The sequence below is a fragment of the Neoarius graeffei genome, chromosome 3 (genome assembly GCF_027579695.1).
Source record: "Neoarius graeffei isolate fNeoGra1 chromosome 3, fNeoGra1.pri, whole genome shotgun sequence".
NCBI classification, from domain to species: Eukaryota; Metazoa; Chordata; class Actinopteri; order Siluriformes; family Ariidae; genus Neoarius; species Neoarius graeffei.
In genome coordinates, this window is record NC_083571.1 from 23,545,954 (window position 1) to 23,571,038 (window position 25,085).

Genomic DNA, 25,085 nt, shown 5'->3' on the forward strand with positions numbered 1-25,085 from the left:
CTTGGCGAAAGGTCTTGTTATATGACAGTAATATGCATGTTGCGATTTAATTTCGTTGGTGAAAATTTTACCAGAGCTTTGACTCTTGGTTAAATAACTTGTACTTTGACAATCTCATGAGGGTGTACGTTCTTCTGAAATCAACTCCTCTCACAGTTTGTGGAGGAATTTCACCAAACTTGGCAAAAGGCTTTCTTATATGACAGTTATATCCATATTGAAATTTCGTTTAATTTGAGCAAATTTTACCAGAGTTATGCCCTTGATTATTAAGAAACTTGTACTTTGGCAATTTCGTCAAGGTGTGCTTGCTTTCTGAAATCAACTTCCCTCACAATTTTTGGAGGAATTTTGTGTAATTTGGCAAAAAGTTTGTTATCCCCCCTGGCCAAAAGCCCTGAAGGGGGATTATGTCGTGGCGATGTCCGTCTGTCCGTCCTGGGAAGTGTACTCACCTTCTGAAATCAACTCCTCTCTCAATTTATGGAGGAATTTCACGAAACTTGACAGGATTCTTTATTATATGTCGGTAATACGCATATTGCAATTTTGTTCAATTCAGTCGCATTTTACCAGAATTATGACATAGTTGCCAGCGAGGGATATTGTGCTCTCAGAGCACTCTTGTTATCCATTTTGAGTTACATTTAAAGTAGTAGAACACCCCTGAAACAAGTTTTTTTTCCTTTTATTACTTGCAACAGCTATAAACACTCATTCCTTCACCCGACTTTCTTAAAAAAAGAAAGCAAAACAAGAAACTGCAAAGCTCTCCATCTGAATGACTTTTCCATGTAAAAAAAAAAAAACCCTACAAAACACCGGTTAGCACTGTTGCTTCACAGCAAGAAAGTTCTGCGTTCTGGAGTTTGCATGTTCTCCTCATGCCTGTGTGGGTTTTCTGTGGGTGCTCTGGTTTCCTCCCACAGTCCAAAGACATGTGGATTAGGTCAGCTGGCTATTCTAAATTGCCCATAGGTGTGAATGTGAGTATGAATATTTGTTTGTCTCTGATTGGCGACCTGCCCAGGGTGTACCCCACCTCTCCAGCTTTCCCTGCCACCTGCAATGGATAAGTGATATAGATAATGGATGGATGATTGTTCCAAAGCACTGACACTGGAGACTCCTTCCAGAACTGTTAAATAAAGGTCTCATCAGAGAACACGTCACCATTCCATGTGCTTGTTGATTCAAATTGACTTTTCTAATGCTGTGTTTGTGCACAGATGCAGGACAGGCTACAGTCTTATCAGAATTCAGTGTTTTCATTCATAGCATATAAGGAACACATTGCACAAGGCTCGTTTGTTAAAAAAAACGAGGCTGAGAACTGCTTATTTTCACATAAAGTGCCATTTTGAAGGGCATGGCAGATGACCAACCTCAGACCATCTCCTGTAGCCTGTCTGATTATTTCATTTACCTCCCACTACTTCACACAAAAGTCTTAAATAGCTTTTTGGCTCCAAGAAAAAAATTTGTCTGCTGAAAAGTGCTGAATGGAAGTGTATATACAGAGATGCATGAAGGACCAATCAGACTGCAGTCTTCAAGATTGTTCACGTCAGGAAATGTGTACAAAAGAAATCACAAGCTTTGAGACTAAAATCGCAAACCTGGTCTATTATCAAGGACTATTGCAGTCTTTAAGTTACTCCCTAGTTTGGCTCTGTCCTAACTCTGTAATTTAATTTATCCCAAATCATTGGCTCACACAGTCTGTTCTTCTGGACCTGGTGTACCCTCTGTGCCCTCTTGAGTGCACGGGTGATAAGCTCTGTAATGTTCTTCCCTAGCTCCAATGTGGCTGCAATTTCTATCAAAGCTAAATACATATCTTCTCCTCCTAGCCTTCTCCATTATTAAACAGGTCTCTTTTATCTGTATCTTACTTACATCCCTTGCTCAAACTTATGGCATTATTATTATGTTAATAGATGTTTTAAAGTTTTGTAATTCATGTTATAGTGTAATGTGTTCTCAGAAATAATATAGATGAGAATCTCGGTGATTTAAACAAAGCTTTATGATGCACAAGGGTTATACATATATTTGTGCAGTAAAATATACCGTACCTCCTGACTCTCCTTTAAGTTCCTGGATGAACCATTGGCAATTTGGAAAATCTTCAGAGAAATCAAATGGCATGAGTGTGTGATTAGTGAGATTAGTGATTTACATTCAGGGATGAGCGGTTTCCTTTTTTATCCCCTGCTGGCCGAAAGGCCCGAAGGGGGATTACGTTGTGGCGATGTCTGTCCGTCCGTCCATCCATCCCAGGAAGGGTGCTCACCTTCTGAAATGAACTCCTCTCACAATTTTTGGAGGAATTTCATGACACTTTGTAGGATTCTTTGTTATATGTCGGTAATATGCATATTTTAATTTCATTAAATTCTGTCACATTTTGCCATAGTTTCAGCCCTTGATTAACAAAATTATACTTTGACAATTTCATGAGAGTGTGTTTTCCTTCTGAAATCACCTACTCTCACAATTTTTGGAGGAATTTCACGAAACTTGGCAGAAGGCATTGTTATATGTCGGTAGTACGCATATTTTAATTTCATTAAATTCAGTCACGTTTTACCAGAGTTGTGGCCCTTGATTAACAACCTTGTACTTTCACAATTTCATGAAGGTGTGCTCGCCTTCTGACATCAACTCCTCTCACAATTTTTGGACAAATTTCTCGAAGCTCAGCAAAAGGCCTTGTTATATGACGGTAATACGCATGTTGTGATTTAATTTCATTCGTGAAAATTTTACCAGAGTTTTGACTCTTAATTAAATAACTTGTACTTTGACAATTTCATGAGGGTGTACGTTCTTCTGAAATCAACTCCTCTCACAGTTTGTGGAGGAATTTCACCACACTTGGCAAAAGACTTTCTTATATGACAGTTATACGCATATTGAAATTTCGTTTAATTTGGGCAAATTTTACCAGAGTTATGCCCTTGATTATTAAAAAACTTGTACTTTGGCAATTTCATCAAGGTGTGCTTGCTTTCTGGAATCAACTTCCCTCACAGTTTTTATCCCCCACTGGCCAAAAGGCCCAAAGGAGGATTATGTCGTGGCGATTTCCGTCTGTCCGTCCCAGGAAGGGTACTCACCTCCTGAAATCAACTCCTCTCACAATTTTTGGAGGGATTTCATGAAACTTGACAGGATTCTTTGTTATATGCCGGTAATACGCATATTGCAATTTCGTTCAATTCAGTCGCATTTGACCAGAGTTATGGCCTAGTTGCCAGCAGGGGATATTGTGCTCTCAGAGCACTCTTGTCATAATATTGCTTCCAGATTGCACGCTTTTTGCTTCACAAGAAAGTGATAGTGTGCACTGAAAAATGCAGCCATGAAGTTAAGAGCTAACCCGCAGAACCTGAGTGACACAAATTGTGTCCAAATTCATATCCCTTCTTCTTGCCTTTTCCAATGATGCTAGTTGTTTTCTATGTGATGAAGTTTTAGCACAGAAAAATCATATTGAATTGACATCAAATTTAATCATAGAATCTGCGTCCAGCTCCGCGTCCAGCTCCACACTCATTACTCTTGTTTGAATTACTCATGAATTTGTCACTGCATAGACATGAAACATGTATCGCAGGAAAGAGCAGAACTGGATCTTTGTAATGATGCTCATCACATTTGCACAGCATTTGTACATACTAAAGTAATCATGTTATGAATAAAGATCAAACTTAAGCAAAGTAATTTCTTTTTGAGTGTAATTTCTTCACTGATTTCTTTGCCCATTTTCACACTTAGAGTATACACTGTCATACATAAAGGTACAGTAGGAGTCCATTTCTGTCCCCCAAGGTACAATCAATGTACCCCCTAGGGCTAATTATTGGACTTCAAGGTAACTACGTGTACTTTTTTTAGGGCCAAAATGGTACTTATATGTTCCCAAGCAGTATATAAAAGGTACAAGTACCTTGGAGGGTACTGCCCCAGTGACAAGCTGTTGTCCCCCTAAAGGTACAATAATGTACTTTATTTTCTGAGAGTGTAGCGTGTGTACCTCCGCCAAGCCACATATTAGAATATCCAGATGTTTACTATGTTTACATACATATCTGGATTCACATCAAAATCTATTTAATTATTCCTTGGCCCATGGCTAACCTTTCCACCAAATTTCATCAAAATCCATTCTCTACTTTTAGAGATACGTTGGGAAAAGACAAAAAAACAAATGGAGCCTCATCCCACAAAGTTGATGGAGGTAATAAGCCATGAAGTCCCTACTTCTTCACAACATACTCAATATCAAACAGCAGGGCTTACCTTTTCTAATCATGCTAGTCATTTCTCTGTGCGACAAAGTGTTGTCCAGTTTTGAAATCACAGCAAATAAGACGACCTTTTTCCGTTAGGCACTAAGCACATATTTTTGTCTATCATAGTCATTAAGAGTCATTAAGTAGTAGAGTTTCCCACCATCATGATTCTTGTATTGCCATTCCAGACAATCTTCCCTACACAATTATGAAAAGATATCTCTACTGCCAGCATTTTATGGTGAGATGCATGTAAAAACACAATTTCCTAAGACAGGATCTTTTTTTCCCCTTGATGTAAAGAGTAATATAAAAATGAGCAAGTATTATAATAGCAAACGATGAAAGATCTGGATAGCGTAGACTGTTCTGGGGGGGAAAAAAGCTACAACATGTATGGCTAGCCATTATTATGACCAAGATCTCATCTCATCTCATCTCATTATCTCTAGCCGCTTTATCCTGTTCTACAGGGTCGCAGGCAAGCTGGAGCCTATCCCAGCTGACTACGGGCGAAAGGCGGGGTACACCCTGGACAAGTCGCCAGGTCATCACAGGGCTGACACATAGACACAGACAACCATTCACACTCACATTCACACCTACGGTCAATTTAGAGTCACCAGTTAACCTAACCTGCATGTCTTTGGACTGTGGGGGAAACCGGAGCACCCGGAGGAAACCCACGCGGACACGGGGAGAACATGCAAACTCCGCGCAGAAAGGCCTTCGCCGGCCACGGGCTCGAACCCGGACCTTCTTGCTGTGAGGCGACAGCGCTAACCACTACACCACCGTGCCGCCCTATGACCAAGATAAGAGCTTAAAAATAAAGGTAGTGAAAATATGGGGTTCATAGAGTTTAAGGAGAAGTTTTTGGACCTGACTCCAATTTATATCCTCTAAAGTATGCATTTGATTTGCTAGAAGAGAGCCTGGAATATATTACCAAAAAAGATGAACTGAAAACATCTCAAGATCTCTTGACATAAACAAATGCAATCTATTGAAAACATTCTGGTTTTGGAAAATATGAGCATTATTTGTCATTTTTCATATAGGTGTCACACCTCAGCTGAAGAAAAACTCGTTGAATCTCTTTTAAGTGTGAAATTGGGTACAATAGAAAAAAAATCTATTTTATACAATCATTATCAAATCTGTGTGTTTCTGTATTTATTTATTTTTCTCCTTCCTGTTTATGTATTCCATCTCTTTGAGCTGCTTTAGTTTATTTATGACACTGATGAATCATTCATCAGGCTCATCTCTCACTGTCTTGCCTTTTCTTCTTTTTTTTCTCTTTTTCCCATTCCTTCTTTTATTATTTCAGAATTCTGTTGAAGTTTGAAACTTACACATGACCACTGGTAAGGCTTTGTGGCCAGTCAGAACGAGTGCTCTCAGTAGCGTGCGCTCTGATTGGATTGTGTAGCCCTTTACTCCATCTTCTCCATTGTTTGATCCAAGTTCACTGTAGATCTGTGACGTTAAACCTTTCCCTGCAAAACTGTGGCACCTGAGAATTCACTTTCTGTTTGTGTTCTGTTTAACCCTTTTTTTTTTGTCTATTTGTCGGCCATCTTGTATTTCATTTTTTGTATTCGACTAAAATTTGTATACAAAAGTAGAAGAAACTAACATTACTGAATTTTGACAACAGTTACTATTTCATACTTAACCATTAATGATTTGTCCTTGTTACTGGAGGCCTTGTCATGTGACTGTCCCTGGGAGCTGTTGTATGCTGATGACCTGATTATCTCATTGTACTCACTGGATGGACTGTTGGAGAAGTTGCCATGTCTGGAAGGCAGGATTGGAGTAAGGAGGTCTGTGTGTAAACATGACCAAAACCAAGACAATGGTGTCTGGTCTGAACCTTAACTCATTGAGGGATTCGGGAAAGCATCCCTGCGGTGTGTGTAGAAAAGGTGTTGGCAGTAACTCCATCCTATGCAGTGGTTGTTCTCACTGGATTCATAAGAAGTGCAGTAATGCATATGGCAGACTCAAATCTGACCCTGCATACAGATGTAGCAGATGTCTGGGCACAGCCCGTCCCATCTATGGAAGACCATGTGACTACAGTATGTGATGGTCAGGGAGCACCGTCTTGATGTAGTGGACACGTACTGTTATCTAGGTGACACTCTTTGTGCTGGTGGGGGCTGCGAAGCTGCCACCATCACAAGAGTTACAGTAGAGCTGCATGAGGCAAGTTTAGAGAACTTTTGCCCCTGCTAACCAACAAGGCCCTATCTATCCATACACGTGGCAGAGTATACAACTGCTGCATCAGGGGTGCCGTGCTCTATGCCATTGAGTGTTGGCCTATGAAAAAGACGGACTTGACATGCCTTGAGAGGAATGAACGAGTAATGCTCCAGTGGATGTACGACATGAAGCATACAGATGACATAAGCTCAAACGTCCTCCATTCAAGGCTTAAGCTAGTGGATCTTGAGACAGAAATCAGATGCAGGCACCTGCACTGGTTTGGTCATACTCAACGTAGGTCAGCCTGTGTCAACACCATCCAAGGTTTCCAGGTGGATGGCCACAGGCATAGAGGGAGACCTCGAAAAACTTGGATGGAGGTGATCAAGGACAATCTGCATTTAACGTGCCTCACTACTATGGACGCAACTGACAGAATGGAGTGGAGAAGACTGCTAAAGAAATACCATGCAGCGTCTTACCCACTAGAAGTGGAAGCAGACGTTAAAAGAATAGTGAGTGAGTGAGTGATTTGTGCATGACTATAAATAAGACTTGTCAATTTGAAGTGGTTATGGTTTGACTTTTGTCTATATAGACATGATCAACAGATGAGAATGTTTGAGTTTGGTGTTCTGTTTGAATTTGATGCAACAATTGTGTCATTTACTAATTAAAAATCAGAGAGGGTAAATAAAATGAAAAATCGGTGAAAGCTCTTACCTTGCTTACCTGGGTTGATGAGCTGCCTTCAGCTAAATAATTTACATAAATGCATGTGATTGGCTGCAACTGAGGATCCCTTTAGTGAAGCCAAGCTGGTTCATGTTTAGGAAACTAGAATTACTGAACTATGGCTATTTTCTTTCACACATTTATGGGCTGTGCTTCAATATTTCAAGTTAATATTTTTATACTCCCCACAAACAAAGTTGGGGGGGGGGGGGGAATATAGGAATCATCCTGTCCGTCCGTCCGTCCATCTGTCCATGTGTCTTGTAAGTGCAACTCCTAAAAGGTTTGATGAATTTTGATGAAACTTTACACAGTTGCAGTATACCACCTGAAGATATGCATGAAGGAAAATAATCCCGGTTCAATGTTTCAAAGGGGAGATAATTCATTCAGCTTATTCCCTTACATATGGCGATATATGTTGACAGGCTTGTAAGTGGGGGGTACTCTATAGTGAGTTTACTCACAGTTCTAGTTTTAAACCAAGAGTTTAGTCACCTAAAATACTTTGCTGGGTCTGCATCTGCATTTACAGTGGCATGTGACATCACCACGCCGTGTGACTAAAATATAGAATTACCTAGTCGGCTAACAGGTGCCTCACAAATCATCCATCCATCCATAGCCACTTATCTTGTTCTACAGGGTCGCAGGCAAGCTGGAGCCTATCTCAGCTGACTATGGGCGAGAGGCGGGGTACACCCTGACAAGTCGCCAGGTTACCACAGGGCTAACACATAGACACAAACAACCATTCACACCTACGCTCAATTTAGAGCCACCAATTAACCTAACCTGCATGTCTTTGGACTGTGGGGGAAACCGGAGCACCCGGAGGAAACCCATGCGGACAACATGCAAACTCTGCACAGAAAGGCCCTCGCCGACCGCTGGACTCTAACCCAGAACCTTCTTGCTGTGAGGCGACAGTGCTAACCAACTGCACCACCGTGCCGCCCCCTAAAAAAATCATATAAAACAAATTTATTTGGTTACAGTCACAGGGTTATAAAAGAGTATAATGTTTATTTCTCAGTAACGTTTCAAAAATCTCAGCCAAAAAAAGCCTAAAAACTTATATTTGTATGTGAAATCACTTTTCTGTGACATTTGGTACACCTTTCTTTTATTTTTTTCTGATGCTTGAAGGAGCTGCTGCATAGATTTATGGGTAATAGGCAGCATCAAGGATACATTACTATTGCCTTCAACTGGGGGCAGTTTCAGGCTATCCTAGAAGACAGTAAATGAGAGTTCAATCAGTTTCAAACTGTCCTTGATGCCTCACTGTCTTGTAAGACATCCTCCTAAGACAGCATTTTCCCCATTTCAAATGCGCCCATAGAAATCCTATAATACACTGGAAAGGACATATTGTGTTGAATGTATTGGTGAGCTATGGGCTCATCACAGCATCATCTTAGAAAACTGATTTTTCAGTATCTTTTAAGATGACAGATACAGTGGTGCTTGAAAGTTTGTGAACCCTTTAGAATTTTCTATATTTCTGCATAAATATGACCTAAAACATCATCAGATTTTCACACAAGTCCTAAAAGTAGATAAAGAGAACCCAGTTAAACAAATGAGACAAAAATATTATACTTGGTCATTTATTTATTGAGGAAAATGATCCAATATTGCATATCTGTGAGTGGCAAAAGTATGTGAACCTTTGCTTTCAGTATCTGGTGTGACCCCCTTGTGCAGCAATAACTGCAACTAAACGTTTCCGGTAATTGTTGATCAGTCCTGCACACCGGCTTGGAGGAATTTTAGCCCGTTCCTCTGTAACGAACAGCTTCAACTCTGGGATGTTGGTGGGTTTCCTCACATGAACTGCTCGCTTCAGGTCCTTCCACAACATTTCGATTGGATTAAGGTCAGGATTTTGACTTGGCCATTCCAAAACATTAACTTTATTCTTCTTTAACCATTCTTTGGTAGAACGACTTGTGTGCTTAGGGTCGTTGTCTTGCTGCATTACCCACCTTCTCTTGAGATTCAGTTCATGAACAGATGGCCTGACATTTTCCTTTAGAATTCGCTGGTATAATTCAGAATTCATTGTTCCATCAATGATGGCAAGCTGTCCTGGTCCAGATGCAGCAAAACAGGCCCAAACCATGATACTACCACCACCATGTTTCACAGATGGGATAAGGTTCTTATGCTGGAATGCAGTGTTTTCCTTTCTCCAAACATAACGCTTCTCATTTAAACCAAAAAGGTCTATTTTGGTCTCATCCATCCCAAAACATTTTTCCAATAGCCTTCTGGCTTGTCCACATGATCTTTAGCAAACTGCAGACGAGCAGCAATGTTCTTTTTGGAGAGCAGTGGCTTACTCCTTACAACCCTGCCATGCACACCATTGTTGTTCAGTGTTCTCCTGATGGTGGACTCATGAACATTAACATTAGCCAATGTGAGAGAGGCCTTCAGTTGCTTAGAAGTTACCCTGGGGTCCTTTGTGACCTCGCCAACTATTACACGCCTTGCTCTTGGGATGATCTTTGTTGGTCAACCAATCCTGAGGAGGGTAACAATGGTCTTGAATTTCCTCCATTTGTATACAATCTGTCTGACTGTGGATTGGTGGAGTCCAAACTCTTTAGCGATGGTTTTGTAACCTTTTCCAGCCTGATGAGCATCAACAACACTTTTTCTGAGGTCCTCAGAAATCTCCTTTGTTCGTGCCATGATACACTTCCACAAACATGTGTTGTGAAGATCAGACTTTGATAGATCCCTGGTCTTTAAATAAAACAGGGTGCCCACTCACACCTGATTGTCATCCCACTAATTGAAAACACCTGACTCTAATTTCACCTTCAAATTAACTGCTAATCCTAGAGGTTCACATACTTTTGCCACTCACAGATATGTAATATTGGATCATTTTCCTCAATAAATAAATGACCAAGTATAATATTTTTGTCTCATTTGTTTAACTGGGTTCTCTTTATCTACTGTTAGGACTTGTGTGAAAATCTGATGATGTTTTAGGTCATATTTATGCGGAAATATAGAAAATTCTAAAGGGTTCACAAACTTTCAAGCACCACTGTAAGCAAGTGAACAAAATTCCTTGGAAGAAGCACGAATGCTTCGTGATTAATGGCACCCATTCTGCCAGTAAATATTGGAAATCCAGAGCGATCATCTTCCGCAACTAAGAATTCAAATTCAGAACATATTTTCGGGCAGTTTACAGTATTCTGGCATTTGAGTGCACTGATTTTCATACGGCACACCAATAAAGGGCTGTCTGTACAACATAATACAACCCCAAATCAGAAAACATTGGGACAGTATATTGAAATTGAAATTAAAACTGAAAACAAGGATTTATAAATAATCTTTGACCCGTTCTGCACTCAAAACAATATAACAGCACATTATTTGATGTTTTACCTCATGACATTTTTTTTGTTAGTTTGTTTGTTTGTTTGTTTGTTTGTTTCAAAAATAAACACTGATTTCAATTTTGATTCTTGCAACACATTTTTAAAAAACTGGGACTGTAAAGCATTTACCAATTTGTAATGGTGTAATGGTCGTTCATTAAAAGATGTTTAGAGACTGAAGACACCAAGTGATGAAGCATTTCAGGTGTTATTTTGTCCCAATCTTCCCGGTCTTAAGGTTTGCAACAGTACGGGGTCCTTGTTGTCATAGATTTCATTTCAAAATTCGCCACACATTCTCTATTAGGGACTTTTTTATTTATTCGGGATAAGTTTATTAGTTCATATGTTTACAATCTTTATTTTTCTGTAAAACTGCCTTCCAAAAATGTCTATTATTTTTATAAAAGCACTATACAAATAAATTGACTTGACGATTGGGGACAGAGGGGACAGGCACCCTCTTCTTCCACAACCATGCCTTTGTAATGTGTGCAGAATGTGGTTTTGCATTGTCTTGTTGAAATATCCCTGGAAAAGATGTTGTCTTGAAGGCAGCATATGATGCTGCAAAATCTCAGTGTACTTTTCTGCATTAATGCTCCATCGCAGAAGTATAAGTTACCTTTGCCAAGGGCACTGACACAACCCCATACCATGATACATCCTGGCTTTGGGACTGGTTCCTGGTAACAGTCTGGATGATTCTTTTTGTCTTTGGTTCGGAGCACACAGTGTCCGTTTCTTCCAAAACAGACCTGGAATACTGATTCGTCTGACCACAACACAAGTTTCCACTGTGTGATGGTCCATCCCAGATGCCTCCAAGCCCAGATGCTTCTGGATACAGTTAATAGAAGATATGCTTACTTGCACCCTTGCCATTTATGCACCAAAATTCCTACAGATGCCTTGAATCATGTAATGATATAATGCACCATAGAGGGTGAAATATCCAAATCCATCCATCCATTATCTGTAACTGCTTATCCTGTGCAGGATTGCAGGCAAGCTGGAGCCTATCACAGCTGACTATGGGCGAGAGGCAGGATACACCCTGGACAAGTCGCTAGATCATCACAGGGCTGACACATAGAGACAAACAACCATTCACATCTACCGTCAATTTAGAGCCACCAATTAGCCTAACCTGCATGTCTTTTGACAGTGGGGGAAACCGGCGCACCCGGAGGAAACCCATGCAGACATGGGGAGAACATGCAAACTCCACACAGAAAGCCCCTCATCGGCCACTGGGCTCAAACCCAGAACTTTCTTTCTGTGAGGCAACAGTGCTAACCACTACACCACCGTGCTGCCCCATATCTAAATCCTTTCATATCTTTCTTTGAGGAACATTGCTTTGAAACATTTCAATAATTTGTTCACACATTTGTTTTGACAAACTGGAGATCCTCAGCGCATCTTTGTTCCTCAAAGACTAGGCCTTTCCTGGATATTGATTTTGTGCTAAACCATGAATACAATCACCTGTTGACATCACCTGTTTCAAACCACATCATTATTTAATTGTTTTACCTCATTACTAGCCCTACGCTGCCTAGTATTTATGGCCTAAATTGCCTAGTATCGGCAATGAAATACAAGTCAAAGCAAATTTAGAAATCGCCATTTTCTTTCATTATTTGCATTTTCCATATCGTCCCAACTTTTCCTAATTTGATGTCGTATGTTCTTTCGTGATGGCCATTATAATGATTTATATATGGAAGGAAAGAATAGATTTATATAAAGGAGTAGATGACACTGGATGGATGGATGCATAGATAGATGAAAAGATGCATGGATGGATGGACAGGAGGATTGAGCTTGGTAAAGTCCGTGTACAACGATTTTATAGCTTGCTGAATTGCAAATAGCTGACTGCAAACTAACTTTACCAGAGGGATTTCTGCATGTTAAACAAGACTATTCCCCTGTTTTATAGCTCAAAAACATTTAAAAAGTTCTTATCTACATTGAGAAGAATCAGTGTCACAACAAGTATGACAACTGACACGTCACCAATATTACAAGCAAACATCATTTATTACAATTATTTTAAATTAGACAATACTTATCTTTTAAGGTACAAAGGAGAATTCTCTTTCAGAAAGATCTACGATAAAACACAATAGTCTAACTTGTCATAATATCCAGTTTCATTTAGATGAGCAAACACAGATTTCTTTCATGTTTTTCACATCCGAAAAACATGTTTGCTGAACATTGACACTCTTATTTGATATATTCAGAGTGATCACAAACCCTCTTTGTCACATATTTTCATTCCTGATGAGCATTATTTTGGTGTTAAAAAACCTGTGTTCATCAATATGGCCTCTAATTGTGCTGGAAGTAAACAGCTTGTGTCCTATCTAGTTATTATGGAATGTCTATGGCTATGCAATATCTGAAAAACTAAACTAAAACTAGTCAATTCCTCAAAATAAAGATAAAACTAAAGCTACTTCACAGTGAGACACACTCTCCTTCCACCACCTTGGACAGAATGGCTCCCAGCCTTGTGTTTGACACATCAGTCTGCAAAACAAGTTGGAGAGAAAATCAGGATAGTGCAGAAGTGGCCCACCACAGAGTGCAGCTTTCATCTGAGTGAACTCCTGTTGGCATGGCTCTGTCCACTGGATGGGATCTGGTGCCCTCTTTTTAGTCAGATTAGTCAGAAGGCTGGTGATGTCTGAATAGTTAGGTTTCAACCTACGATAATAGCCAGTCAGCCCCAGGAACTGTCTCACCTCCTTTTTGGTTTTGACTCTTGGGCAGGTCACAGTTGCTGCTGTTTTATCAATTTGGGAACACACCTGCCAATGACCCAAGTGGAAGTTTAGATACTGTTCTTCCACCCACCCAATTGCACAATTCTTTGGGTTTTCTGTGAGTCCTGCATGCCTCAACAACCTCAGGACGGCTATGTGCACTGGGCAGATGGAGTAGTCTGTCCATAAGATGCTGAAACATCACTGGAGCCCCAAACAACCCTAACAGAAGTGTGATGAACTGGTGTAACCCAACCAGAGTGGAAAAGGCCATTTTCTCTCTAAAGTCTACACAGAACCGGACTGTCTGGTTAGTCTTGGAGCCCAAAACCACCGGGCTGCTCCAATCATTGTGTGACACCTCAGTTATCCCAATCCTGAGCATAGCCTTGAGTTTATCCCAAATTGCATTTTTTTTTTGTCCAGGTAAGTGCTATGGGTGGCTGCATAAAATCACACCTGGAAGAGTCTTAATGTAGTGCTCTATGAGATTAGTGCAACTGGAAAGAGGTGAGAACATATCAGAAAACTCCCTTGTAACCTGGCAACCTGTACTCTTTGGGATGGTGAGAGGTGATCTCCACAGGTGACTGGAGTGAATTGGGCCGCACATTTTAGACTTACCTCCTGCCCCAACTCCTCCCTCTCACTGTTGCCAGAGCCACAGGAACCTCCTTTCTCCACAGTTTTAGGAGATTGAGATGGTATACTTGCAGCACTCTCCCTCTATCCATTTGACTAACCTCATAGTTGATATCTCTGACTCACTGTGTTTCATTTCCTCTTGCAGAAGGTCCCTCCTCACAATTTTCCCTGTGATGTCCAAGACACCAAGAGGCTAAAGCCAGTATCTCACTGGGCTGCGACAGCTTGCGACAAATTGCGAACGTCATTTGCGAGAGAGTTTCAAAAGTGTCTTGAAACATTCGCGGGGCTTCTCAATTTTCTCGCACGAGTCGCAAAGTGTCGCTCCTTTGTCGCTGAAACTTTGAACATGTTCAAAAAATTTGTGCGACAAAATTTCTCTCAAAATAGCCGCAAATGCTGGTGTCATAAAGCCATCATGAACCCTTCTCACGTCAGTTTCCGTGAGACAGGAAGTGCGAGTGTATCTCACTGGGCTGCGATAGCCCGCGACTAGTTGGAGTCACAACAATTGCGATAAAATATGTGAATATCAATTCAGTGTGATTCCAAGTGAAAATTGTCGATAATTCGCCTATTTTATCACAATTGTTGTGTCTCCAACTAGTCACAGGCTGTCGCAGCCCACTGAGATACTACCCTTACAACCATACACTAATTCAAATGGGAGAACCCTGTGGAGGGTTGTGGGACCTCTCATACTGTAAATAAGAGGGGCTCTAGCTACCTGTCCCAATTTTTAGTGTCATCCTGCATGAACTTACGAATCATATTTTTAAGTGTTCAATTAAACCATTTGACTAGGCCATTGATTTAATCCCCAACAATTCATATAATTTGCAAAGAATGTGTGAGGATGGATATTTGCAATAGGACGTGTCATAAACATTGCGCCTTGGTCTGTCAGGATCTCTTTTGGGATCCTGACTTGGAAGATAACGTGGAAGAGTGCTTCGACAACTCTGCATGCAGAAATGTTGTGTAGAGGCACTCAATCCGGTTATCATATTGCATAGTCCACTAGGACTAACACAAAATGATGCCCTTGTGTAGTTCAATCTAATGGCCTGATGAGATCCATACCAATTCCTTCAAAGGGGATCTCGATTAATGTGTAAAGGGCACAATGGCACTTTTGGGGTTTCCTCTTTTGTTTGAGTGTCCCCCCTCACTGGATATAACCTGTCTTTAAAAGTAGAAAAATATGGCAAGAAGAGGGCAACATTAGGCTGGAGGTTTTGACCATTGATCACTCTCACTTGGTCAAAAGCATATCTCAGGGTCTCATCTCTTGACTGCTCCAATGGGAAATCCCAAAGGGAAATCCCTGCAGAGGGTGGAGGGGCAGAGCTCTCCTCTCCCTCTGTGTCTCCCTGATGTGAAGCTGATGCAGACAGTCCTGGGACCACCTCCCCAGATAACACTGCACCGGAATGCAACCTGAATCCACCAACACCTGGTATGTACCCCCTTTAATACTCACAGGTATACAAAACATCTCAGCTCGATCGGGGGTGGCATGTGGATCATTGAGGATCAAGACCAGTGCCCCCACCTCCATCATCTGGCACTGGTCCTGGAAGTGCCCTGGCTCCCTGCAGCGCCAGCATACCGGCCCAGGCTTTCCTCCTGCACCTGCAGTTCTGCATTCACTCACCTGCAAGGGGGACACAGACACAGAGGGAGAAAGAGAAGGAGGAGAACCACGGGTTCAGGAAGCTGGCTTCTGAGGAACGAGCCTACACTTTCATGGAGAAGGGACAGGGGAAGGTCAGGAAGCAGAAGGGAAAGAATGGGAGAGAGAGAAAGAGAGAGAAGGGGCAGGGTGCCCACCTGCCACTGGAAATGCCACCAGGTGGTCCTCAGCCATTGGGATCACCTTGTCCAACAATGTCAGACGGTGGCACTGGACCCACTCCATGGTTCCAGCTGATAGCCGGGCAACAAACTGCTCCAGTACCACTGCTTTGATGATCTCTTCCACACCACAAATGTGAATAGGTGGCTGGAGTCCTCAAAGGCCAGCATTTGGAACCAATGCCATTGTTGTTCCAGGGTGCAGCTGACCTGCTGCAGAGCATCCCATTTCATGTTCATGTATTTCAGCCAATTGGTGGTAGGCAGCTTCTGGGCTGCCGACAGGAGCAGTAGCAGCTGCACTGCCCGTTGATCTTCCGGTCACCCCCTCACCTCTATAATCTGTGCAAACAGATCCACTAAGGCTTTGTCCTGCAGCCCCATTTTGATGAGGGAGATGTGAGGGAAGCCCACAGCCACCAGGGGTGCTGCTGCTGCTGGGGTACCTGATGCCTCAAGCAAGGCCCGGAGCACCTGCCAATCCTTTTGCTGGGCCTGGAGGAGGGCCTGAACATGCCGCTCCTGATCAACATGCAGGGAAATAACTGCTTGCTGCTGGCTATGGTGGATGTTGGTGAGGGCTTGGACGAGCCCAACAATGGATGAGGACTCCATCTTGGCATTTCCCTTCAATCTGTCCCTGATTTCGGCACCAGTGTAGCAAAGTAAGGTTTGGGAGATTGAACACAGGTGGGTGACTTTGACTGGCATTTTATTTTTACTTTTGCTTTTCAGTGTGACTTTTATTTTCAGGTCTAGCACTGAGACACATTCCAGCGCACTAAATTCAAACACAGTCACGCACACACACGTAGCTCTGTGATGGTTCTGACTATCTTCGTTGGATCTCAGTACTCTCTCCCTCTTGTGCCTTCCAATGTTCACTGCAACACACGGCACACTCATTAATTAAATCCATCGCACGTGCGACCCTTCTGCCACTTACCTTCCCCGGCTGCCCTATCCATTCACAGGCTGGCGCTTGACCCCACTTCCGCCTCCACAGAAGGCCTCTCATTAAATGTGATCAGAGATATTATAAAGAAAAGTAAAGCTTGGAAGCAAGTAGCAGAGATTGCTGTTGCCTCTGGTGACCGGTGAAGTAATGAAGCTTGGTTTGCAAATATAGGTATTGCTAATATGAAGAATTAGCTTGGTTTGCTAATATGTCAGTAAAGCTAGTGTGAAGGCTAGTACATACCACATGTAAATCAAACAACTCATTTTCACACTGATAAGCAGCATTAGGAGCTATATAATAGCTATGGCTGTTTTTTTAATCAGAACTAGAAAAAGAAATGCTGGACAGCGTACGGCCACAAGCATAAAACTGCTACCTGCACGAGTGATTTGCCACTTGCTCATTTGAACATAAATTAACTCTTTCACCACCACATAACTTCATATATAGACTGTTATACGCAGTATATAACTTTATATAAGAAATGCCATTAACACTGAGTAACTTTGTGATAAATTCAATATAAACCAGCACACAATTTTAAATTTAAAATATAGTGAACTAGTGCACTGTAAAATATAATAAGTTGACTTTACTTAAAAAAAATATGCAAAGTCGTTGCCTCAAAAAAAGTCATTTATGTTGATTTAGATAAATTAGATTGGGTTAACTTATTTTTTGTGAGTTTGCAGTACTCAAATTAACTTAGATTAGTTTGATTACATTAACTTATTTATTTTGAGTTTGCAGTACTCACATAAACTTATATTAATTTGATTACATTAACTTATTTATTTTAAGTTTACAGTACTCAAATCAATGGAATTCATGAATATTAAGTTAAATTTATGAAAAAAGATATCTGAAAGCCATTGATTTGAGTACTGTAAACTTAAAATAAATAAGTTAATGTAATCAAAATTATATAAGATGAGTACTGCAAACTCACAATAAATAAGTTAATGTAATCAAATTAATATAAGTTTATGTGAGTACTGCAAACTCAAAATAAATAAGTTAACCCAATCTAATTTATCTAAATCAACATAAATGACTTTTTTTGAGGCAACGACTTTGCATATTTTTTTTAAGTAAAGTCAACTTATTATATTTTACAGTGTGTGTGCCATTGTGACATATTTGGTACCATTGGAAACTAAAGGAATTCTGCTTTGATAATATGTAAGACTAATGACAATAAACTGAACACAGGCAAATTCATGCTTTATCTGCTAATATTTACTGAAAAAGAAAGATGCGTAACCATAATTAACATAAAATAACGTTGTGCTTATCTAAATTACGTCTTCGGAAATCCCAGGGAATCTGACTTCTCAACCAATCAGCATAGACGATACACAAGGGTTTCCCTACTACAATGAGACCGGAATAGCGTAATGTCGACCGATACATGAGACCGCTTTCATGGTCTGTCATGTTGAAAGATTCCATATTTTCCAGACCGATATAGTGGTGAAAGGGTTAAGATAATGGCACTTCCATTAAACACTTTTTCTCTAGCCCATGACTTTCCCCTCTCTCTCTCTCTCTCTCTCTCTCTATCGCTAATGATCTAGGTTTAATGTCATACTTTACTGTCACTGTAACATGGAACTCAGTATAAATGATTTACACACAGTGTGTGAGTGAGTGAGGATGACCTTAACGCATTAATGGCATCTGTAAATGGTTATGAATTTCAGCCCTAAGTCCAGCCAACAGACATGAAGATGTCAAGGCGGCAGCCAGCAAGACATCTGATTCTGAGCGAATAATGACCCATGCTCGCGGCTTGTTTATATTCCGCTCTTGCTGTTATTCCAGTCCAAATACAAGCCACTAAAACAACATCATAATGTTCCTAGATAGGTTAAACTGACTCATTAATGGAGTCCTGTACCATTCTTCTTCTGCTCTCTGTGTTTGTATGTATGCTTCTTTTTTTTCTTGCAGTAATTTTTCCTTCTAACCCCCAATCATTCTTCCTCTGTCTTTCTCTCGCTTTCAGATCATGGGTCATTGGCGCTATTGCTCTGCTGTGTCTGCTCGGTCTGACGTGGGCTTTTGGTCTCATGTACATTAATGAGAATACAGTGATCATGGCTTACCTCTTCACCATCTTTAACTCCCTGCAAGGGATGTTCATCTTTATTTTCCACTGCATTCTGCAGAAGAAGGTAAGTCACACGCACACGCGCACGCGCGCACACACACAGAGGGCAGATAGTGCTTTCTTCTGTGTTACATTGCCCTGTGATGCAGCAGGAGCCACAAACTTACAGTTGGCTGGCTTCATATGTCTTAGTGAAAGCATGTATTATCCTTTACTATCCCTGCTTGGTATCTGTCATGTGATATGGAGAGCTGGCTGGTGGATGGGAATTGGCAGGTGACCAAATTAGGGAGAAAAACAAGGAAAGAAAACAGGTCTCGGTTTCAGTTGAGCTTTAATAAAGTTTTGAGTTTGCAGAGCCAGTATTAGACATGAACCCTTGTCAAATATTCTCAATCCTTGGTTGCTTAAAGTCCTCCGCGATTTGATTTGCCCATTGAGACGTACCGATGAAATGCTACAAATTTCCTGGCAGGTCGTGTACAATTGGCTCCAACAGCTGTGCAAACAGTACCATGGCGTCCGTCTTAACTTTGTTAAAAAGCAATTACAGCCTTATTATTGCAAGTGCAAGTGGGAGTCTGGTTCTGATAAGCCACGTTAATGCTCGAGTAGGGAGGTTTTTGGATCCAGTGATGCATTTCGAGTCCCTGACGCTTAACAACTCAATCGAGGGAGTGAGTCTGTGTGTGTTTCTGTGTGTGTGTGTGGCCATGAGCTGTTGATGCATTTATACCAATGGAAAGGTCAACCGGCAAGCTAACTATTAAAGTCACATAAATAAGACGTCTGTTTAATTGGCTGTCTGAGCACAACACTTAATTGTGTTCTCTCTCTCTCTCTCTCTCTCACACACACACACACACACACACACACACACACAAAACCTGCATTCTTGTCTAACATATGGTGTGTGTGTGTTTTCAGGTGCGGAAGGAGTACGGCAGGTGCCTTCGTACACACTGCTGCAGTGGGAAGAGTGTGGAGTCAACCATTTCAACCTCCACTAAGACCAGCACAGCGCGGACACCTGGACGCTACTCTACAAACTCTCAGGTAACACACACACACGCGCGCACACTCACATACACAGTTCTCAATGTGTAGTTCATTACAAAAGGCACAAGTGGAGCAGAGCAGAGTTACTGTTACCGCCCGCAGCTGATTATTTTCCAGTAACAACACATACCAAAGTCTTTTGCAATTTGCCATAATTTTTTTTTAATAAATCACACACATAAAATTACACATTTTATTCATTTATACTTAAATTTAATATTATGGAACATCTGTGAAAAAACATATAACTATATAAATATCCTCACAAGCCACTCTTTTCTTTCTTTCTCTTGAAGTTCATAAAAAAGAAAAAGAAAAGAAATCAGTGGGTGTGGGCGGGGCTATGACTGGGAGAGCTTTTGTCTATGTGTGAGTGTATTCATGTTGATTTGTTTTATGTTTTGTATTTTTTGGTGTGTGCGTGTGTGTACTTGTGTCAGGACCCCCTTGAAAACGAGATGGTTCGTCTCAAAGGGTTTATCCTTCTTATAAACTTTGGTGAAACGCAGCCTGTCATGTTACCACAGGACTATAAAGTATAAACTCGTCTTTATTCTCAGCCATTTTCCCATGTACTACTTAAAAATAACATTCATCATCTCATCCCATCAGTGCTCAAAATATAAATGAAGTATTGAAAGATCCCACAAAAATATTTTCCATTTCCACAGTCCTGTGGGATTCAGGAGGCAAAAATGAGCGGAGTGTTTTCGAGGAAGACAGATGGTTTGATTTTGTTTTCGTATTAACTCTTGTCTTTCGTTCTCGATTCTTTTGCTCTTTTTCAGAGTCGTATTCGGCGGATGTGGAACGACACAGTGAGGAAGCAGTCTGAGTCGGCGTTCATAACAGGAGATATCAACAGCTCAGCTACTCTGAACAGAGGTAACGTGCGTGTACACACACACACACACATAGTTTCAGATCCACCATGATGTTGACCAGGATAAAGCACTTACTGAAGATGAATAAATGAATTAAGAATCATCACGCACATGCTGCGATTTTTACTGATTTTTTTCCAAATATGGAAAATAACAGACAAATGACCTTTTGACCCCTACAAATGAATTTTGCAATCTGTCCTGCTGTTCTGCAAAATTGTATGTGTGTGTGTGTGTGTGTGTGTGTGTGTACAGTAAGAAAGATACTGGAATAGCATCAGTACAGTTCCTTGACTTGCTGATATTGAATCCCCCTGCAGTCCAACTGCAATGGACATCTGTGGTGTGTGTGTGTGTGTGTGTGTGTGTGTGTTTCTGCTTACCAGCAAACTGTGTCTGTTTTGGTTATGCCTGAATGGTCATCTGATTTTCTTCTTTATACTCCTTTTTTTAAATAAGTAAACAAAGCAAAGTCCCTCATTTAGTAATAAAGGGGAAAAAAACCCTTTTTTTTCAGAAGTCTGTAACATATACTCATCGCATCTTAATTGCACTGCACTTGCCCTGTAGTTATAGAGTATCTGAACATAAAATTCACCTCCCCAGCTTCTATTGCTTGTTTTTATGTGCTTGTTGACTTCCCTTCGTAACTCAGAAGGGCTCCTCGTCTACAACACAAGTGGCCACTCGAAGCACATGAAGAATTGTGTAGTGCGAAGCAGATTAGTCACCAGGGACACACTCGCTTGGCAGCAAGAACGGTATATAGAAGTTTCTTTGGATATTTGTAGTGTTTAGTGAGGTACAATCTGTGTTATAGCTTATATGTTGTAGCCCAGTTGCATGTCACTGAGGCTGAATTCTGGGGAAAAAGCCAAAAATGACGGTAACAGCAAAACCCCTCTTTCTTGCCTACAGGATAATTTCAGAAGACAAAAATATATCTCACCAAAACAATTGCAAATTGTTTATATTTAGTCTAATTTCTGGCCTTGCTTTGGCTGTTTTCCTGTAAACGGCATTCAGTCTGCCTTAAAGACATCGGAAATCTCACTAGCTAAGGCTGATTTCCTCTGATAGAGGCTACGTTCGAAACAGGCTGCCTCACTCCCATAATAGACAGGTGTCTTACTTATAAGGCAGGGCTTTTAACTGAAGGCATCTACTAGGGATGGTCATTTGGAACAACCTTTCAAGATAGCATTTATGGTAATGTATGATGTCAGCACGCTGTGTAAATAAATCAAAGAGTGCCTCGCAAATCATATCAAACAAATCTATTTGGGTTAGAAGATGGGTTACAATGTTTATTTCTTGGCAACTTTTCAAAAATCTAAGCTCAAAAAAGCCCGAAAACTTATATTTGTATACGAAATCACTTTTCTGTGAAGTTCGGTCTGCCATCTTTTTTGATATTTTCCATTGCTCGAGAGAGCTGCCGCACAGATTTATGGGTAATAGGCAGTGTCGAGGATACATCGATGTTGTCTTCAAGTGGCAGCAGTTTGAAGGCATCTTAGAAGAAAGGAAGCAATCCATTTCAAACGGTCCTTGATGCATCGCTGTCTTGTTAGGCAACCTCCTGAGGCAGCATTTTCCCTATTATGAATGCACCCAGAGTGTCAGGCTTTGATCAGGTGGTTGGATAACTACATCACCATAGCGAGACTACAGAGCCCCAGAAGGGACATGGAGGGAAAATAAGATGTACCGGTATTTTGCAAGAACTTGCAAAGTTTTTCATTTCGTTCAATGTATGGCATTTACACACCTCCTATGTTTCTGACCATGAGTTGGCTTAGTGGTTAGCATGTCTGCTTCTTGATTGTGAGTTCTACTCATGGTTGGGTCATACTAAAGACTGCCATCTGGTGAGGCACGCCACAATACAGGTGTGAGTAGGGAGTCAAACTCTTGCAGGTACCAGAGGACCAGCCCCCCACTGTAACTCTAGCTATGTAATAGGTGAGAGGCCAAGGGTTATAGAAATGGAGATCAGTGCCACCCAGTGCACCTTAAGGGCCTGGTTAGTACTTGGATGGGAAATTGCCTGGGAATACCAGGTGCTGGCACAGGAAGGGAGGACTGAAATAGCATGTAAACACCTCTCAGTAGAGTTTACGCACCTTTAAAATGTGTTAGAGTTTCCTATTGTTTCACCAGTGCAGGCCGTGATCTATTCAAAATTGTGCTGTATCATCAGCATTTACAATACCTAGACTGTGTGACCAATCACATTGTCTCTTGCTAAAGGATACGCATGTGACATCACAGGAAACATCTTTTTTTTCCCTCCATTTCCTTCCAGGGCTCTGTACAAAAACAGATATGTGCAACATTGCAACATCAAAACAGAGAAAAATGCTTACACACTGTACAGTTCAAAACTGATTAAATGGGGGCATTGTGGCTCAGGTGGATAAGGCGCCATACCATAAATCTGGGGACCTGGGTTCGATTCCGGCCCGAGGTCATTTCCCGATCCCTCCCTGTCTCTCTCTCCTGCTCATTTCCTGTCTCTACATTGTCCTATCCAATAAAGGTGCAAAAAGCCCCCCCAAAAAATATCTTTAAGAAAATGATTAAATGACCTAATAAAAAGACATCAAGTACACAAAATGTAGTCAACAGAACCAACTGAATAAATAAATCAACAACTTTTTCCCTGCTGATGTTGGCATGAACAGAGCAGTGTAATGAAGAAACAACAATGAGGCTCATGTTTAAAAGTGACTTTTACATTAGATGATAACAGACTGATGTGGTTGATGCTGATAATCAATGTGCGAGCTCATTTCCCATTGTAAACTCCTTCATTGTAAACTTCCCATTGTAAAATCGATCATGTCAAACTTTCACCCTGTCAAATGTGTGATGAATTGAAGAAGTGAGAACTTTTCTTATGATTCTGTGGTTTGAGAAAAGTAAACGCCTTGTAGTTCTACAACAATGTCAGCTCCATATATAACTGTAATGCCTAAAGCAAAATCGGGTTGCCTACTAGCCTGCCAGCATTCACAATTGAGCATAATACATCTTCACCAATATGCTTGTGCATCCGGACAACACTAATATGAATACACCAGGACCAACTGCTACACACTGCATCCCCCTGCTGGAACCGTTTGATTTTGCCAAATCTCATTAATATCCCAGATGGATGTGATTAATTGAATGTTTCCTTCAAGCCCGAAACCTGCATGTGTCCATAAAAGGTTACCAGTTAAACCCTCTTATTTACAGCATGGGAGAAGATGCTGACAATGTGTTGAGTGGTTTGAATTTCACTTCTGAACAAAGGCATAGAAATAGTCAAAAATGTCTTTCTTTGTTCTCAAGAATTGACTTACAGTTTCAGCACGGATTAAAAAAAATGACAATGTGGATTAATTTGTGACTGCTCTCTATTCGCTTGGAGAGCACTGTAATTATGAAATGCTACGTAACAAGCTCATACAAGACCCAGCTAGTAGCAGTTTATATCAGAACACATTTGGAGAAAGCGACAAGCATGGCTAGGCAATTAGAAGATGGGAAATGACAGCACAGTAGTTTGTGTAGTGATTTAATTGCAACCGTGAAGGGAGACTGCTCAGTGGACAGGGAGTTCAAGAGCAATGCAGCAGCAAAATAATGGAAAACTTATTAAACTGACTTAAGCAAAGTTAGAAAGTAAAACATGGCATAAATTCCACATTATTTCCCCACGTAACAACTGCTAGTGCCAACTATAGAAACTGTTGCCCTTTCTGTTAAATCACTGTGATTGATTACTATGCACACCCAAGTAGTATAATTGATATTATGAAATACTATTCCAAATGAGGTGTTCAACACCTGAAGAAAAAGAGACCTCTTCCACAGAATGTTCAACAACCTGTACATTGGTGCTTGACAGTCTGTGAACCCTTTAGAATTTTCTATATTTCTGCATAAATATGACCAAAAACATCATCAGATTTTCACACAAGTCCTAAAAGTAGATAAAGAGAACCCAGTTAAACAAATGAGACAAAAAATATTATACGTGGTCATTTATTTATTGAGGAAAATGATCCAATATTACATATCTGTGAGTGGCAAAAGTATGTGAACCTCTAGGATTAGCAGTTAATTTGAA

At 40.8% G+C, this 25,085-nt stretch overlaps 1 protein-coding gene across 4 annotated transcripts in view; it reads left to right on the forward strand.

Moving 5' to 3' along the window:
• adgrl3.1 (adhesion G protein-coupled receptor L3.1) overlaps window positions 1–25,085 on the forward strand; it is a 433,939-nt gene that overhangs the window by 387,306 nt on the left and 21,548 nt on the right. For all 4 annotated transcript variants that reach the window (XM_060916519.1, XM_060916521.1, XM_060916522.1 and 1 more), the window contains 3 exons: window positions 18,918–19,086; window positions 19,950–20,078; window positions 20,870–20,966. In XM_060916519.1, coding sequence (XP_060772502.1) covers window positions 18,918–19,086; window positions 19,950–20,078; window positions 20,870–20,966 — 395 coding nt within the window. The remainder of the gene's footprint in view (window positions 1–18,917; window positions 19,087–19,949; window positions 20,079–20,869; window positions 20,967–25,085) is intronic.